The 17439-nt window shown below is 42.1% G+C and overlaps 6 protein-coding genes across 6 annotated transcripts; 3 read left to right on the top strand and 3 right to left on the bottom strand.

Moving 5' to 3' along the window:
- Nucleotides 1–4757: 4757 nt before the first annotated feature.
- B0J16DRAFT_27318 (Prefoldin) lies at nucleotides 4758–6050 on the top strand. Its single transcript, XM_046123627.1, has 4 exons — nucleotides 4758–5045; nucleotides 5100–5168; nucleotides 5262–5428; nucleotides 5516–6050. Exons 2-4 carry the CDS (start codon nucleotides 5139–5141, stop codon nucleotides 5673–5675), a joined length of 357 nt encoding a protein of 118 aa, XP_045989371.1. The 5' UTR covers nucleotides 4758–5045; nucleotides 5100–5138; the 3' UTR covers nucleotides 5676–6050.
- A 491-nt stretch (nucleotides 6051–6541) lies between these two features.
- B0J16DRAFT_378175 (uncharacterized protein) lies at nucleotides 6542–8236 on the top strand (the record flags this gene model as incomplete). The annotated part of the gene is made up of 2 exons (XM_046130900.1): nucleotides 6542–7915; nucleotides 7991–8236. 2 exons carry the CDS (start codon nucleotides 6542–6544, stop codon nucleotides 8234–8236), a joined length of 1620 nt encoding a protein of 539 aa, XP_045989370.1.
- On the bottom strand, nucleotides 8169–9527 carry B0J16DRAFT_27315 (mitochondrial carrier domain-containing protein). The gene is made up of 2 exons (XM_046123625.1): nucleotides 9343–9527; nucleotides 8169–9255 (listed from the first exon to the last, which is right to left on the bottom strand). The coding sequence occupies exons 1-2, from the start codon at nucleotides 9437–9439 to the stop codon at nucleotides 8360–8362; spliced, it is 993 nt and encodes a 330-aa protein (XP_045989369.1). The 5' UTR covers nucleotides 9440–9527; the 3' UTR covers nucleotides 8169–8359.
- Nucleotides 9235–11286, bottom strand: B0J16DRAFT_328980 (Dor1-like family-domain-containing protein). Its single transcript, XM_046126277.1, has one exon. It carries the CDS (start codon nucleotides 10885–10887, stop codon nucleotides 9616–9618), a length of 1272 nt encoding a protein of 423 aa, XP_045989368.1. The 5' UTR covers nucleotides 10888–11286; the 3' UTR covers nucleotides 9235–9615.
- Nucleotides 11287–11362: 76 nt separating this feature from the next.
- B0J16DRAFT_328978 (TLC domain-containing protein) lies at nucleotides 11363–13135 on the top strand. The gene is made up of 2 exons (XM_046126276.1): nucleotides 11363–12167; nucleotides 12225–13135. The coding sequence occupies exons 1-2, from the start codon at nucleotides 11685–11687 to the stop codon at nucleotides 12732–12734; spliced, it is 993 nt and encodes a 330-aa protein (XP_045989367.1). The 5' UTR covers nucleotides 11363–11684; the 3' UTR covers nucleotides 12735–13135.
- On the bottom strand, nucleotides 13136–17297 carry B0J16DRAFT_296812 (uncharacterized protein). Its single transcript, XM_046124447.1, has 4 exons — nucleotides 16778–17297; nucleotides 15290–16709; nucleotides 13448–15208; nucleotides 13136–13394 (listed from the first exon to the last, which is right to left on the bottom strand). The coding sequence occupies exons 1-4, from the start codon at nucleotides 16973–16975 to the stop codon at nucleotides 13369–13371; spliced, it is 3405 nt and encodes a 1134-aa protein (XP_045989366.1). The 5' UTR covers nucleotides 16976–17297; the 3' UTR covers nucleotides 13136–13368.
- Nucleotides 17298–17439: the final 142 nt, after the last annotated feature.

Here is a 17439-nt window from a genome sequence, read left to right as displayed (position 1 = left end):
GGTTTTTTATTTTATTACTAAAGAAATCTTATCTTTCTATATATAGATCTTTCCTAGTATAATAATATATTTTAAAAAGTTTACTTCTATAATATAAAAGTAATATTTCTTTAGCTTAACTAATAACTAAGTATCTTATAATATCTATAAAATCTTATAAATATATTTCCTATATTCTTTTTTATTATCTAAAAAGATTAAAATATTATTAAGATAATATATTATAAAGATATTTAACTACTATTAATAATACTATTAATAATACTTAGTTATATATATTAGCTAAGGTAATAGTAAAGGTTAAGGAAAGTATATAACTTATTATATAACCTAGATTAATTAAACTACTAAAAAGCTAGTTATTATTTTTAACTTTAAGTAACCTTAACTTAAACTTTTATTAATATATAAATAATATATAAATATAATTCCTTTTTAAAACCTTATATACTTAAATTTTTCTTTTCTTAGAATACTATATACTATTAAATTACTATATACTTAATAGTTATTAACTTATAATCTTAGGCTATAATAAGGTAGTTATAGCTTTATTATATTATACTATATATAGTTATTAATAATAAAGTAAGTATATATATAGTTTATTTACTTAGTAAAGGTAATAAACTAAAATAAGTAATTATATTTACTTACTTTCTTAAAGAACTTTCTTTTTTTATTAATTAAAGCTTCTTTTATTTTAAGCTTTCTTATTAGTTTATTTAAAGATACTTACTTATTAAAGAAACCTTACCTTTTAGTATTAAAGTAAATATAAAGAAAAAGTATATAACTAAAGGTTACTAAAGTAACTTTTTTTTTATTTATATATTACTTCTAAGGGTTTTCTATAAGTACCTTAGTTATCTTTACCTTAATAAACCTTAGTTTAAGTAATTAAAGGGCTCTTATAATTACTTACTTATTAAAGTCTTTATTATTAAAAGTATAGTACTAAGTACTTACTAAAGTAATACTATAGTATTTATTTAATATTACTATAGATTAGGTTAGTAATATAAAACTAAGGGTAAGAATTAAGGATTAACTAACTTACTACTTTTATAATAGTATAAGAGGTATAAATATAAATAGAAGGAAAAGGGCTAGGCTACTATACCTTATATAGTAGCCTTTTATATATATAAAAGCTTTATTGGTAATAGTTAGAGTTAAAGTTTAGTTAATATAGGTAACTTTAATAGAAATAAGCTTATACTTTAATTTACCCTAGAGAAGTTAATCTTAAATTATAAAGATATTTAAGTATTATTAAAGTATATTATTAATTATTTATTAAAATATTATTAGTATATTTATAAGACTAAAGAGTATTACTATATATTTAAATAGTTTAAATTTAGTTTAAAATACTATTTTTTATTTATTTCTCTCTTTAATGTATATTAAGTTATATACTTCTTTTAAATCTAATACTATAAAGATCCTTTTTCCTTATAGTTAATTCTTAAGTTTTATTATAAGTAAAAGTAAAGTTTAGTTCTTTATTATATATATATTTAGTAGTTAATAATTAATAATTAGCTTATTTTCTTTATTCTTTTTCAATATAAAAAATATAAATAACGCTACTACTAAGTTAAATTCTTTAATATATTCTTTCTTAAGTATTTTCTTAATATACTTCTTTTATATTTATAGTTTTCTTTAATTTAGTAAGTAAAGTTTCTATATAAATAGGTTTTTATTTATTAGGTTAATTTTATAATCCTACTAACTATATTCTAAGATTTCTATTTTAAGTTTTTCTTTAAAGAGATTATTATATTTTTATAATATTCTTTTAAAATATTCTTAAGTTAATCTTAGCTTAGTTCTTTATTAGCTTTTTCTTTTAATTAATATTATGTACTAAAAATACCTAAAACTTATATTTTAGTTTTTATACCTTTCTTATACTTATATTATACTTCTTTTAAAGGTAATAGATATTTCTTTCTATATATATATATACTATTTTCTTTAATTTAAGTTAAAGATCTTTTATTATTTATTATAATTATTTATATATAACTATTTAAGTTATATAAAAGTATAACTTAGCTATTTATTTAGTTTATATATAGGTTTATATTTTTATGCTATAATATTCTTAAAATAATATTTACTAATTCTTTTAATAAAATAATATTAAAATATTCCCTTTAAATCTTTCCTTAGATATATATATAAAGATAATTAATCTCTTAATTTACTATTTTATTATTATATTTAAAAAGTTATTCTTTTATATTAATAAGTAAGTATAATAGTTATTTCTTTTTCTATAATAGTATTAGCTTTATAACTATTCTTAGATCTATAAAGTTTTATTTTACTTTATTATTAACCTATATATCTAGCTATTTTCCCTTAATTTAAACTTATAGTACTAGGTAATTAAGCTTATTATCTTATATAGCTCTTAAAGTACTTAGTAGTCTATATCATTAACCTTATATATTACTTATTTATAGCTTTATTATAGATAGTATTTATCTTTTTCTAAGTTACTATAAATACTAGTAATATAAAGTTTATTTACTTTCTATATATATTCTACCTTATTAGTATCTTTTAATTCTTTATTACTAGTAAATATAAGAGCTTAGGAAAATACTTTCTCTAAGTTTATATACTAAGATTCTCTTTTTACTAGGTATTTATATTTTCCTTATATAAGTTCCTTAAACTCTTAGTTAGCTTCTTTAATTATCTTTAGCTATTACTAGATATCCTTTATAGTTTCTTATTACTTAATTTCTTATTAGTAGTAAGCTAAATTAAATTATAGTTTTACTACTTTAAGGTTTTTATACTAAGTATATACTAAGTACTTTATTATTTCCTTAGGTATATAAGGTTTATTATTTAGTATTCTTAGAATTATTACTAAGAAATAATTATTATTTTTCTTAGCTTTTAAATAATCCTTATACTAGTAGTACTTATATAATACCTATAAGATCTTATTATATTCTTTATTTATAAGTAATATTTAAATATTATCCTTAGTATTAAACTTTAGTTCTTAGTATAAAGGATTTATTACTTTAGCTATATAATATACTTAAATATATAATTTTTCTATTATTAAGGTATTATAATATTCCCTTAAGAATTAAATATATATATCCTTTAAACTATAATATATTCTTAATCCTTATTTATTATAAGTAAGCTAGTAAAGTTTCTTTTATTTATTTTTAGTTACTTTATTTTATTTATAAAAGCTTTTTACTATTACTTATATAGCTTTTTCTTTATATTCTATACCTTAGGTATACTATTATTACCTAAGTTAGCTTTAATATACTATATTTTATTTTACTAATACTAATTTTTCCTTTTATTTAAGCTTAGTTTATATAGGGATATTATTAATTTCCTATATAGTTCTTATAGCTAGTTCTTATACTAATAGTTATAATTAAATAAAGGCTCCTAGTAAGAGTTATTTTATAGTTATATTATATCCCTTTAGTACTTCTTTAAGAATCTAGCTTCCTTAACTTCTAAGTTAACCCCTTAGGCAGGTTAAATTACAGGCTTAATCCAATTAGTATTACCTATAGCTACTAAACTCTAAATATTACTAATATACCTACTATATATATATAAGGCTACTATACCTTACATAGTAGCCTTCCTTTTTTCCCTTCCTTCTATAATAACCTTAGTTTACTAAGAGATAGTAAGTTAACTAACCCCTATTACTTTATATTACTAACCTATTTTATAACTATAGAAATCCTAGCTAAGTATTATAATATTATACCTATAAAGGACTACTACTATAGTAATAGTATATACCTAAAAACTATAGAGATTAAAGTAACCTTAAAGTTACTAAACTAAGCCTTAGATATATTATAGGTTACCTTAGACTTAGTTCTTAATTTTACTTTTAACTTCCTTATATATAGGGTTAATTTAATTACCTTTAGCTATAAGCTTCTTTAGCTAATTTAGTAAAATATAAATATAAACTATACTTTATTTTTAATTACTAAATTAATAGTATTAAAAGAGCTAATTAAAAAGATAGCTATAAAAGAAAACCTTAATAAAAATAAGGATAAGTTTCTTAAGATAATTAACTTATACTACTAGATTAACTACTATATATAGTTTATTAAACTAAAAGAGTAAATAAGGATAATAGTTACCTATATAAATAGGCTATAATAAAATTAAAGTATAGTATTTTAGGGGGAAAAATTTAGGTATTTAAGGTTTCTAAAAAGGAGATGTATTTACATTCTGTATATTAGAGAAAAGTTAAAGTTAAGGTTACCTTAGCTATAGATAATAATTTAATAGTATATACTATTTTAAGGAAAATTAAAAATTTAAATATATAAGGTTTTAAAAAGGAATTATATTTATATATTATTTATATATTAGTAAAAGTTAAAGTTAAGGTTACCTAAAGTTAAAAATAATAACTAGCTTTTTAATAGTTTAATTAATCTAGGTTATATAATAAATTATATACCCTTTTTAACTTTTACTACTACCTTAGCTAATATATATAACTAAGTATTATTAATAGTATTATTAATAGTAAATAACTTAGTATTATAATAGAAATTCTTTAATTATATTAATAAAAACCTTATTATTAAAGACTTTTATTATATTATTAATTTAATTTTCTAAGTTATTAAGCTAGAATTAATAAAAGTATTTTTTAATTTTTTTTAAGAGAAAAAGTATTATATATTATATATAACTAAGCTTTTTATAAGTATATTAGTAATAGTTAAAGTCTAGTAACTATAAGTAATATTTATTAAATTAAGCTTTTAATTTAACTTACCTAAGGGATTAAGTTAAAAGTTAATAAAGTTAGATTTTTAATTTTTAAAAACTAAATCTAAGCTATACTTAATTAGGATTTATTTAACTAAGTAATATAGTAGGAATAACTAATATAGTGTAATTCCTAGAAACAAGGTGCGTTCTAGGGTTACCAAGTTTTAACAACTACTATTCAAGACCTCTGCAAGCTATACAAAAGAAAACAGCACCCCCACTAGGTAGGTAGAGCCCCTAAAAGCCTTCTCCACAGGCACTCAAGTTAGTTGTTACAGCCTTGTCTCACAGTTGTCATCCTACATATCAACACCATCATGTCGATTCCAAATGAGGCTTTGCAAAAGGTATGTCTCCAAATGCTTACAATAGACATGCGAAATACATCGCGTAGGCTATCGCTTGCTAGTAGCTATGCTAACCACGCCTGTAACATCTAGCTTGTGCGGGAGATCGAAAGCCAGGCTTTCGTAGCCCAGCAGCAGATCGGCCTGGCCCGTACACAAATGACTTCCAAGCAGCGTGAGCAACGCCTTGTCAAGCTGACCATCAATGAGATGGCTAGTCTTCCTTCCGATGCTGTCGTTTATGAAGGTGTTGGAAAAATGTACGTACCCGCCAACCCTTTCCTCGCGGTCCTCTTCATCATTGATCCCTTTGTCCGATGTCTGACTGATGTTGTGATATCTTGCAGGTTTGTCTCACTGCCCGTGGACTCTCTTCGGCAAAAGCTTGAGGGACAGACGCAAACTCTGGAGGGCGAGGTGGACAAGCTCAGTCAGCGGTTGCTGTATCTGGAAACGACACACAAGAATAGCCGCGAGCACATTGAGCAAATGCTTCGTACCAAATGAAGTTAGCACCAGCGAGAGTTTCAGATCAGACTAGGTAGCGCCTACCCAATATCATCTCAACGATACTGAACATGTGTTCTATCCTGGCCCGTGTCAAAATGTCTCGTTAACAAATATAGCCCGGCGGCACGGTTTCAATAAGCGCCTGCCTACATGTCTTCCCTTCTACTGCGTTACCAGCCCTACTGCTGCGCCCCAAGCGACCATTTATGCTTGGTCAAGTGACCGCCGAGGCCATGAACGCTGGTAGGAGATGCATTATCGTTTCGGGATGCGATCGTCTCGCACCTGTAAGCCCCAAAGTATAGCGCCATCCCCAATAAGGAGGGTCGCCTTGAGGAGTCACGATAGCTCAACCGATAGACACCTCCATGAATTTGCGGCGGTTACGGTGCATTGATATCAGTCACAGTGGAACCAGGACATAATTTCTATCATATCATGAGATCAGTTCTCACCACTCACCGCTGCTCCTGCTTCTGGGACGAAAAGGCCGCCACGTTGTGCGACGTACCCGTACCTGCAACCTCCAACCCTATTACTGACTGGTGCTGACAGGCGAACAGACAAGGGACCATGTTCGGACGAGGATTAGGATCCGGCCCCCACTGAGTTTCAGCCCCCGCCCCCTCTTCTTGTAAGGCCAGCCCTACAGCAATCTGGTAAGCGGTTCCCTCCGAACGACGAATGATCCTCGATGTCTATTTATCAGCCGCTGTCGCTTCTCCTCCTCCTTCGCTCTTCTTCCTTTTCTGCCCTCTTTGCTGACACCCGTCGTTAATTGTTTATAGATTCTAACTGTATACCTACCTGGCATAACACCCTTGCTCAACTTCCCTTTGGCCAGCTACTGTTTTACTTCCAAAATGAGTCGGAGTAGCTATAGTTACGATGAGGATGACTACGACATCCGTTACCAGAAACGAGGGCCTTCTCCTGGTATTCGCTATGTCCAGAGCCCCCAGCGTCCTTCAAACTACTACGACGCTCCTCCAGGCCCCAGCTACCTTGGAGCCGACCGTCTTAACATCACGAGTGTACATCGATCCAATTCCCGCTCCCGCTCGCGGGACTATTCCCGTACGAGAGACCGTCGCGCCAGCAGTCCTCCAGCCCCAGTTCCTGTGATTATCAATAATAAAATCTACAATGACTTATCTTCTGATGACGAGGATGATCGCAAGCAAGTCTCACGATCGTCTCGCCGTCGGCGCTCACGCTCGCGATCATCACCATCCCGATCATCTAGGTCTCGGTCTTCTTCATTTATGACCCGAGAAGAATGGGAGGCTGAGAGAGCTCGCAAGGAGCTTGAGGATTTGCGCCTTGCCACGTCGCGCGAGAAAGAAGAGCGAAAACTGGTTAAGCAATACCGCGATGAGTGGGAGGCCGAGCAAGCACGCAAAGATCTTGAGAAGAATAGACTCGCTAGCTCGCGTGAAAGGGATGAACGACAGCGTGAAAAGGACGAGCGACAGCTAGTCAAGGGATATCGCGAAGAGTGGGAAGCGGAACAGTCTCGTAAAGAGCTTGAGAAGATGCATCTTGCCCATGCCCGAGACGACGAAGAGCGGCGACGCTTGAGAGAGTTTCGAGATGAAGAAGAGCTCAAGCAAGCTAAACGCGAGCTGGAGAAGATCAAGGGACGCAAAGCTCGTGCGGATGAGGAAGACCGCATCAAGAAGGAAATTGAGCTGAAGCGGCTCAGGGAAGAAGATGAGGCCGCAGAAGAGAGACAACGCCGCGAAAAGGAGGCCAATTCCGCTGTTGAGGATTACAAGCGGAGGGAACTTGAACGTATTGCCAAAGAGAAGAAACTGAAGGACCAAAAGGAGAAGGAAGCCGCTGAAGCCGTTCAACGCTACAAGCAAGCGGAGAAAGATCGCATAGCAAAGGAGAAGGCTGATCAAGAGGCGAAAGACAGAGAATACCAAAAGCGCCTCAAGGAAGACCTGATTAAATCAGGACTTGATGACAAAGCTATCGAGGCCATCTTGAAGAAGGAAAAGATCAAAAAGGAACAACAGCCACCACCTCGGCCACAGCCTCTTCCACATCACGCAATGCCGGGCCCATCTCACCCATATGCTCCAGTCAACCAGATAGCTACTATTCCTCCTCCCCCTCCTGCTCCTCGCTCGGGAGGTCAAGTCGCCCGTCCAACTTACACACGCATGGCTCGCCGCCATCTTTCTATAGAATCTTTGCGCGAGTTTGGTGTCGAATTCGATTTTGATGCGGTATGTAATCACCTCGTGGATATTGTCCAATCAGCCCAGCCCACACCTGGTACAATGAACTAACTTTACTGCTAGGATCCTGACTACGTACTGATCAGACGCTGGGTTCCTGAGTGGGAACAAGATCAACTATGGAAGCACACCAAGTTGATCCGCGAGAAGCGAAGTAAGATGCTCATGGTGGAAGAGAAGCGACATGGAAGAGATGAGCCTGAGTTTGAGTGGGTGCGCAAGAAGTCGGACAAATCAGACAAGCACAGCCGTCGCAGGAGTAAATCACCCTCGCTTCTGATGTATCTTGCAGGCGTGCGCCCGGCCTAGGGTTCACGAGAAGAATTGCTGACAGCGGGCGGTATGTTTTACATTATATCAGTTGAATAAAAGTGGTCTACTGTTTATCTGTTGGGGGGAGGTTTTGTTACAGTTGTTGTACACGATATACATTTACTTTGCTCCAGCTCGACGGATCAATTCTTCGTAAACGGTCCAGGCCAGTGCCGAACTCATAGCTTTGCGACTCATTCGTAACGCTAGGCCATCCCATAATGACCGGACGCCCTCCTGCGTCACCATTTTATACCAGGCATGCCATATGTTCCGGTACTCCAGCGGCTGCAATTGAATGCGAGTTTTCACGGCATCAAAAGGGTTTGAAACCACCGAACATGCTGCGCCAGCGAGCATAGCAGAGGTGAAGTTGACTGAGCTAGCCAGAGTGGCCTGCATCCTGGTTTGCCCGTCGCCAGAGATGACCGGTTTGGAAGCAAGTGCTCCAAGCCGTGACTTGAGCATCTCATAAAACAATACGTACATGCCAGCGTATGGTGCATCTCGCAGTGCTGTAGCTCCGAACCCCGAAAAGAAACCGCGCCAGCCGTGGGTACGGCGTATGTCAACAGCGGCAGTCATAATCGAAGGGTAAGAGTAAAGACTGGACTCGAAGCGAACCTTGATCACAGTCAACGGCATCAATACAAAGCCAGCAAACGTCCTTGCAACAGCACCGGATATGAGGTTGCCTGAGTTCGTCAAGGACGGAAGCACCGATGAACGACCTTGGGTTTGTAGGCGACGACCCAGAACGCCTGTCTGGTGCGCATGTTGACGGATGGCGTTCAGCGACGTAAAGTAAAGAGCTGATCCAAACCCTGTCCTAAGCGCAGATGGAACAGTGCCTCTCCATAACGACTGCACCAAGCTTGAAGACTTCCTTAGATCGCGCAGAGTAGCAACCAATGAAGAGCTCCTAGATTGCTGTACTCGTGTCTTGAGAAGGTCCAATGGCTGCAAAATAACAGCAGAGGTCACACCTGAGCCAAGACCAGATATGAAATGACGAGCTATGAACATGTCAGATAATGAACACCAAGGGCGGTCCGCGCCGAGAGGATAGGTTCTCGATATCAGACCTTGAAAACAAGGCATACCTGAATTGGCCGACCGCGAGGACCTTTTCTCGGTCACTGGGGGGGTTACAGCAGCATCATCGTGTTGAGATGACGAGCTAGCAATTGAAATGCCCATGGCTAGTCACAGACTTGAGCCACAAGTGAGAGGGATTGAGTGAGTGACATGACGAGATAAAATCGGACTAGAGAGGACAGACCCCGTTGAAGTAATGGGCCCCGCTTTGATGCATCTAGCACGTGTTAGTAAAGCATAGCCATGCCATGCTGACTTGAGTATGTAGATTGATGTGCTCAATTTGCGCCAACGCCACCGGTACCGGTACCGGTACCAGCCTGGCTGCCCCGATAATCGCCTATGACAGATTCAAGACGTCCAGCTAAGAGACGATGGCGTTTGACGAGTTCAACCCATTCAACAACGCCGATCGAAGCGAGGAGCATGCCGAAGTCGGCTCCCAGCCTGCCCAAGCTTCCCGCGCAGTAAAGTACCTGTGTCAAGATGCTCTCCCTTGATGTTTGATCTTTCACAGTGGGAAGGTAAATGCGCAGAGTTTCCACAAGCATCTCGACCATATGCAAAGGGAAATTGGCCATCGGAGAGGGCAGGGCTCCCAAGGGGTCGTTGCTGTCGGATGTCTGGGAGGAGAAGCTTGAGTTTATACTCTTGAACACAGACACAATACTGAAGCTCTGTTCTCGGAATATCTCGATGAACCTCTTCAGGTAGCGTTCCGTCTGTTGGCCGCCTGACCATGTGCTAGCGGCCTTGTCCTTTCGAAGGCGTTCCTCGTCTGCCAAATCACGCAAAGGCTCCAATGCTTCCAAAGTCGTCAAGAGCGTAGATAGACGACAGACCAAAAACACAGCTGGAAGTGCGTCCTCTGTTGAGGCGTCAGTAACCAGGTCGGGGACGATACGCTTCAGCCAGCCTATCGTTCTAATAGCTGCAGCCAGTTTGAGATTAGGTGCTTTAAGGGTTCCAATGAGGTCTGCTGCCATTTGTCGGATAGCAGCATCGGCCTCTTCCATTACTGAGATTACAAGCGGTGAATCTGGATAGAGGGAAGCTAGACGTCGAACGTGTGCGTAGAGCTCAAGCGTAGTGGAATGATTGACTGGGGCAGTTGAAACGGCAGAAGAGAGAAGCAAAGGCATTTCCATGACATCGACTAGTCGTTCCGAGTTTCGAAGGAGTAACAAAGCCTGCTTCCTTCGCGCGAGCAGCTTGCTGTCGCTGGCCTTGCCAAAGGCCGAGGAGAAGTGTTCAGCCTGCGCATCTAGACGAGGTACTGCTTGAACGAGATCGGAAGCTCGCTGAGCTAGAGCCGGGAGGGAGTCTTTCAAAGAAGCATGGCTGGCTGCTGAATCGACGATAGGTTTGTGGGATCTCTTCGACAGGGCCTGTACGGCGAGGAGTAGCGAATGCGAAGTCTGGGACAGCACTTGAGGCTCTGATGTCTGCAGGAAGCTGGATTGCTGTTCGGCAAGATATGTGAGATAGTCTAAGGCAGCGGGATCGTTCTTCTGTTCGGGAGCCAGTAGGTCCCTTAGAGCCTCTGCCATGGCTGAAGGAAAGTCGTGTCGTTACGTGACACGATGCGATGCGGTCGATCTTCAATGTTTGGCTCGATCCAAATGTTGGTAGACCAAGTTTACGCGACAGGAAATAAAAGGTCAAATACGCCTTGGCTTGGAGATGCCGCCCTTTCAGGGTTCAGCACAAAACCTATAGACAGTGGTTGTTGAACAGGTCGAGGATGATCTGGTGTTCTAAAGAGTGATGTGGCAGCTGGATTGTACCCGTTCTGTACAGTGGACTAAAGGGAGCTCATTTGATCTGGTGGGGTGTCCTGGCAAACGGTGCCTATGACGGTAGCACCCGACCCCGACGACGGGCTGTATTGAGCTCCCTAGCCACCTAGCCGTGTACCTGAATCTCAACGTCTGAGCACTGGAAATAAGACCTATCAGAGCACTAACAAGTGTTACTTTACAGACAGCCCGTGGGGATCTAAAAGCGCAGGGACCCTGCGGACCCTTACCCGTGGCTGTCCCACGTGAGCTTCCCCAACAGACGTGACCAAGAACCTCCACTAACTAACTCATCATGGTACTGAAGCTTAGTAGGTTGCCTTAATATCCATACCAGGTATCATTACCATGAAAGCTGCACACTAAAATTACTTGCGCCGCATTGCCTTGGTCTTTTGTTATAATTCTTGCCCCATCCACATTCTCTGGTTCGGCCTGGCCTTCTTCTCCTTCCTCTATTTTCGCTTGCGCCTTCGAGAACTCAAGACTATCTCGGCTGAAAACCCCCAACCTTATCCTCAACATCTACGCTCACGATCCTGCCCATCATGAAGGACCCATTCCCTTTGCCACCTATTGCGTGGCTGTCGGAAAAGACACAGCCATGGGCCGATTACTTTGACCTTCCAACTCTGCCGTTGCACATTCACGAAGTCTTCGCCGCTGCGTTGCTATACTCGGTCATCTTTTGGCCAATCTCACCATGGATCTCAAACCTTTTAGCCCCGGATCATTACTCAAAGCTGTCCCGTAAGCGACGTCTCAACTGGGATGCTCACGTTGTTTCAATGGTCCAGAGCTGCCTGATCAACGCTTTGGCTATCTGGGTCATGTTCGTCGACACTGAGATGAGTAACATGGAATGGGAGGAGCGCATCTGGGGCTATACTGGTGGCGCGGGCTTCATCCAAGCCCTTGCGGCAGGGTACTTTCTCTGGGACCTCGTGGTTACAAGTTTGAATTTTGATGTCTTCGGCGTGGGAACACTCGCACATGCGGTTGCTGCGCTTCTTGTGTACTCGCTCGGGTTTGTATGTCTAAATTCAACATCTCCCATTTATCATATTATATATACTAATATACTCCAGCGCCCATTTCTCAACCACTATGCCTGCGTCTTCATTCTCTGGGAACTTTCTACCCCTTTCCTCAATGTTCATTGGTTTATGGATAAGGTCAACATGACCGGTTCCAAGGCACAGTTGTACAATGGTTTTGCGCTCCTTTTCACTTTCTTCTCCTGCCGGCTTGTATACGGAACGTACTCTTCTTTCCGTGTCTACCGCGACGTCTGGTCTGCCATCAATGTGAACCCCGATATGAAGACCCTCATGATGCCCACCATGTCATTCGCACACCCAGACTCTACAGTACCTATGTGGATCGGAGTTGCTTATCTGGCAAGCAATGTTACGCTAAACAGCCTGAACTTCTACTGGTTCTTCATGATGATTCGCGCTGTCCGAAAGCGCTTCGAGCCGGCCTCGGAATCACAAGAGAAGGTCGAGGAAAGCCCTCTTACAGAGGCTGAGATCGACTTTTCTTCCGTGGCAACAGGACCATCCAAAGTCAGTGGCGGTCGTCGTCGCAAGGCTTGAACGAGATAGGAGCAGCGCAGAAGCATACATCCACACATAGCCTAACCTTGTCATTTAGCTATGTGTCGATGACAACATCTGCCTTGATGGTCGTCTGCCATGGTCCGGTCATGAACCCGGAGGCATCGGCTGACCAAGACTTGCTTCACTCGCTGCTTCGATCACTGCGGAAAGGGTCAAATAACACCGGCGGCATCCGCAACGTAATACTGGATTCGCAGTCATTGGAGACTACAGCTAAGGTTGGAACTCGCGCCAAGTTACACCATCGGGTGCAAAGTGTAAGATGGGTTTCATTTAAAGATTCTCTTGCTTTCTTGTCTGTGATTCCTTGTTTGGTTTATCTATCTAACGAGCAACAATATTGGTGTGAAGGGCGGTCGCATGTTTAGAGATCAACAAATGGTTTGGCATAAACTTATAGATTAAGATGAGAAGCAAACGGATCCGGCTAAGCCGTGACCAGTTATGAATATAGTACTATTACCCCACGCTCGACTCCAAGGCGGCCTTGTCTGGTAAGCCTACACATGCATACAAGATGTGAAGATATGTGTCCAGAGTGTTTTAGAGTATTCGCAAAATTACAAAGTGACGTGCCACCAGCGACCTATTGTCGCATGCCTTTCTTGGATCAGAATCCGAAAGGATTCTGGGGGGCTATGAGAATGTCAGCATCTTGTAACACAAAAGGCATTGGACCATTAACTTACTCGCTTGCGACAGGTTGGCCCTTCGCCCAGTTGCTTGAGGAGCCAATTTCTTGGCGTCGTTCGTCACGCCAAATCGAACAGGAGGAGGCGGCCCAGTTTGTTGTGGTTGCAAAGGCTGAGGGGCTTGTGTATTGTTGATGCCACCTATGTTGCCCATGTTTGACATTCCCGTCGGTTGAGGGAGCAAGCCAGACATACCGGTTCGCTGTGGCTCAAGAGCAGGCGGAAGGTAGCTATTAATGCCCCCTGTGGGAGCTCCGTACATGGGTTGGGTGGCGGGGAACGATGGTTGGAAGCCAGTAGGTTGAGCTTGCATCGGCATAAATTGGTTCTGTCCTGGCATTCCTGTCATCATCGGCTGCATAAACTGACCAGCGCCGGTTTGGAAAGGCATCTGTCCGGGAGCTTGCTGTCCAGGGAATCCAGTCATGTTGGGCTGCATTTGCTGAAGGGGCTGTTGTTGCTGCATTTGAGCTGTGTATTGCTGCTGCAAGCGAGCCTGTGTGAGATCGCTCAGGCTCTGGCCAGGAGGGGCAACCTGACCCTGTAGAGCACCTGTCATCTGAGGCATCATGGGAGGAGGGGCAAACCCGCTAGGCTGAGCTGACTGCGGTGCTGAAAGGGGTCGCTGAGGTGGAGGTGGGACAAGAGAGCCCTGGTTAGGAGAAGCTTGTGGCGGAGCAGGGCGCTGTCTCGCCTGCGCAACAGATGTAAAGAACGACGGAGTAGCCCCGCCAAGGGCCTGCGATGTGGGTGCTGAGGATGTTGGCTGGGCAGAGATAACGGGTGCCTGGGTAGTTGACGCTGATGGGGCTGGTGCCGGCTCTGTCCTCGTGGGTTCGAGTGGTGTTGAAAGCAGAGATAGCTCTTGCATGGAGCCGGTCAGTGCTGGGGGAAGAGGCGACAAGGGGGCGGGCTCAGGGGCGGGCTTCTGGCTCGGCTCAGCTGGCGGCTGCGATGGCGGTGTTTGTTGCTTGCTCGGCTTTACATCCCAAGCATCGTCGTCAAAGCCGGTGTTGGTTGCCTGGCGAGATTCGGAGTTCTTGTTGGAGGGGCTTGTCGGTTGGGACGATTTCGCATTGTCTTCGCCAGGCTTAGATGAATCGCCTTGAGAGAAAGCACCAGCATCAACAACATCACTGGTCTGTACTGCTGGTGCAGGGCGGCCTTTGCGAGTGTTATTCCTTAATGCGCCACCGGGACCGGAGAACAAGCCTCCCTCGCCATCAGCTGCATCAGCAGCGCCTCTCTTCCCACCGCGACTGCGGCCGTACTTGGCATCCAGAGTACGCATGACTTTTATAATATCACCCTCGCGAATTCCAAGCGCTCGCAATGTGGTAGCATCAACATCAGGGAGTACGCTCTCGTCCATAGAGTCCTTGACAAAGGCTTGTGCGTAACGCTCGCACAGGCCCACGGCGACCTCGCAGGAAAGGAAGAATTGGAACCAGTCGTAGTCGGACTTCGGATCTTTATCGATAGTCGCACCAGCTGAAGGACTGCGTTCTGGCGATTTCTTTTCGGCAGACCTAGCTCGCTTGACATCCGCCAGTGGTTTGTCGTCTTCCAAGGAGATACCTGTGAAGTTTTCAACATACTCTAGATCTTCGCGTGACATCTTTGTGATAGGGACAGCAATCTTGACACCGTTCATCTTGTGCAAATGGATCTTGCCGTCCTTGAGTCCGAGAAATTGGGCTTCTACACTGAAAGATCGGGATCGGTCGGTCCAAGTTCGCACCTTGGACGAGTCTGGCTCTAAAGGTTGAAGTTAGCAAACCAATGGAGGTCGGGTTGCTCGGTATCATATACAGAGCGCGATGTTATGCGGGCACTTACTAGACTTTGATCGGCTTTGACTTCCGCCATCGCTTCGTCCATTCTCTCGGCGGCTCCGCTGTTGTCCCGAATTACTACCAGTTTCTCGTGCCGTGAGGCTACTGCCTCGTTCAGGGAGAGGCATTCCCGGTCCTACCTGCTGAGGTTCTTTGCCAGCCTGTATGGCTTCCTTCGTCAATCGAATTTCTTCGAGACGGTTTTGTTCGACAAGCGACTTGGCCGAGTTAACACCGCCGGATGGTGGTGTGGCAACAGAGCCTGTAACTTCAATATAGCTGCTAGGGACCACTCCCTCTTTACCATTCTTGAGCCGGCGGACTTGCCACCACTCTTCACTCTTGGTGTCATCGAGAACAAATACATCGTCGCCAACCGCAACAGTGACCTCGTCGTCGCCCTGAGCCATAAAGTCATAGAGAATCTGACCTTTCTTAAGGCCACCGCCGCTGCTGCTCCCTGATGTTCCTATAATTGAGTCGCGCAGTCCCTCGAATCGAACGGCACCAGCCAACTCGCCTAGCATACTGACGATCTCTTCCGCGGTATCTTTTGCTCCGGCGTGGAAGTCGACACTCTTGCTCGGGCGGACAAGCTCCATGAAAACATGCTTTCCCTCTCGGGAGTAATGGGTCATACGGTCAGCAGTCCATTCTTGAGAAGGTCCATCAGAAGCATGCTCTGGCGCAACCAATATAATACCTGTCAGAAGATTGATTCCGAGAGTCGTGGGCATCTTCTTCTTCTTGCCCATGACGGAAATCATTTCATTGATATTATACATGTGGAAACCACCAGGGGTACGCTCAACATCTTGACGTCGGTCCGGGTCCCTGCGATCCTGCTGAAAGCTCCGTGTATGTATAGGGGAAGGAGGTTCATCATAGGTAGGCGAAGGCGGCGCTGGCACCCTTGGTCGGGCTGGTAGTGTTGGTGATCGCACAGGCGGGTCCTCGACTTCAGGGGGTTCACTAAATGTAACGGATGCTCGGGGAGGCTGTCGCGGAGCTGCAGGTTGCTGAGGTTGCTGGGGTTGCTGAGGCTGTTGAGGCTGTTGAGACGTTGACCGGTTGTGCATGACTCCTGCAATGGCTGCAGCAGGGTTTGGAGGGGGAGACGCGGTATCGGTCGGTAGGTCCGGAGTAGCCGCCTCTGGTTCGGGCTCAGAGATTGAAGCTGCCGGCGGTCTAGAGGGAAGCGCCGGTGGCGGCGATGGCAGAGGAGGTTGAGCAGTTTCGGCAACTGCTCCCATTTCGATGTAATTCGAAGGAACGAAACCATATTCGCCGTCGAGGCCAGTCAGGATCCAGTCAGGATCCGACGTATCGTAGACGTTCAGAATGGCATCCTCGTGAAACGACAACTCCTCGTCGGTTTGACGCGTATAATCGAAAAGAGCTCGAGCATGTTCTACGGGTTGGGCCTTGAGAAAGAAAGAGGACTCTTTAGTACCGTTCTGTAACATTTGACAGACTCTTGAAGCCAACTTACCTCCTCGACATAGTTACCAGGAATGAGGCCGGTTGGCTCCTCCTCGTCATCGGCGCCGGCCTTCTTCTTTGCTTTCCACCAACCGTCGTCTCCATTCTTATCTAGAACATAGAGCAAGTCGCCATCATTGATGGCGAGCTCACCCTCGGCTTGGGGCACGTAATCGTAGAGAGCCCGGTACACTCCTAGAAACCCCATCTCGGAAGGTCGTGAATTGACTCTGTCGGCTGCACCGTTCCGTATGTGCTTCGAAAAGGATGACCTTCAAATTAGTAGCAGAAAAGAATTAGGGAAGGATTGGGAGGGGCTGGTAGAAAACAAAACGCGGCGATGCGATGCGATGCGATGCGATGCGAAGTGACGCAGTGCGTCGTTTGTCTGAGGAGCAAGCAAGTAACGACTAGGTCGAGGCAGGTATACCGTCCATACTGTACCTCCCCCTGGTAACCCAAGCTAATTAAGCCTAATTAATAACCTGGCTCCACTACGTGTTAATTAGGAGGTAGTGAATCAGTAAGTTAGAGTCCAGATGAACAGCAAGCTACGCTGTATATGTATCAAGAAGTTATACTGTTAAAAAGTATGTCACCAATCGTCCGTGTATATTGCAATGATTCATGGTACATATCTAAGTATATCCTACCATGGCAGGATAGCATGTA

The sequence above is a fragment of the Fusarium flagelliforme genome, assembly GCF_020744385.1.
Source record: "Fusarium flagelliforme strain FIESC 12 MPI-CAGE-AA-0113 chromosome Unknown B0J16scaffold_1, whole genome shotgun sequence".
NCBI classification, from domain to species: domain Eukaryota; kingdom Fungi; phylum Ascomycota; class Sordariomycetes; order Hypocreales; family Nectriaceae; genus Fusarium; species Fusarium flagelliforme.
This window is presented reverse-complemented; position numbering and strand designations above follow the sequence as displayed.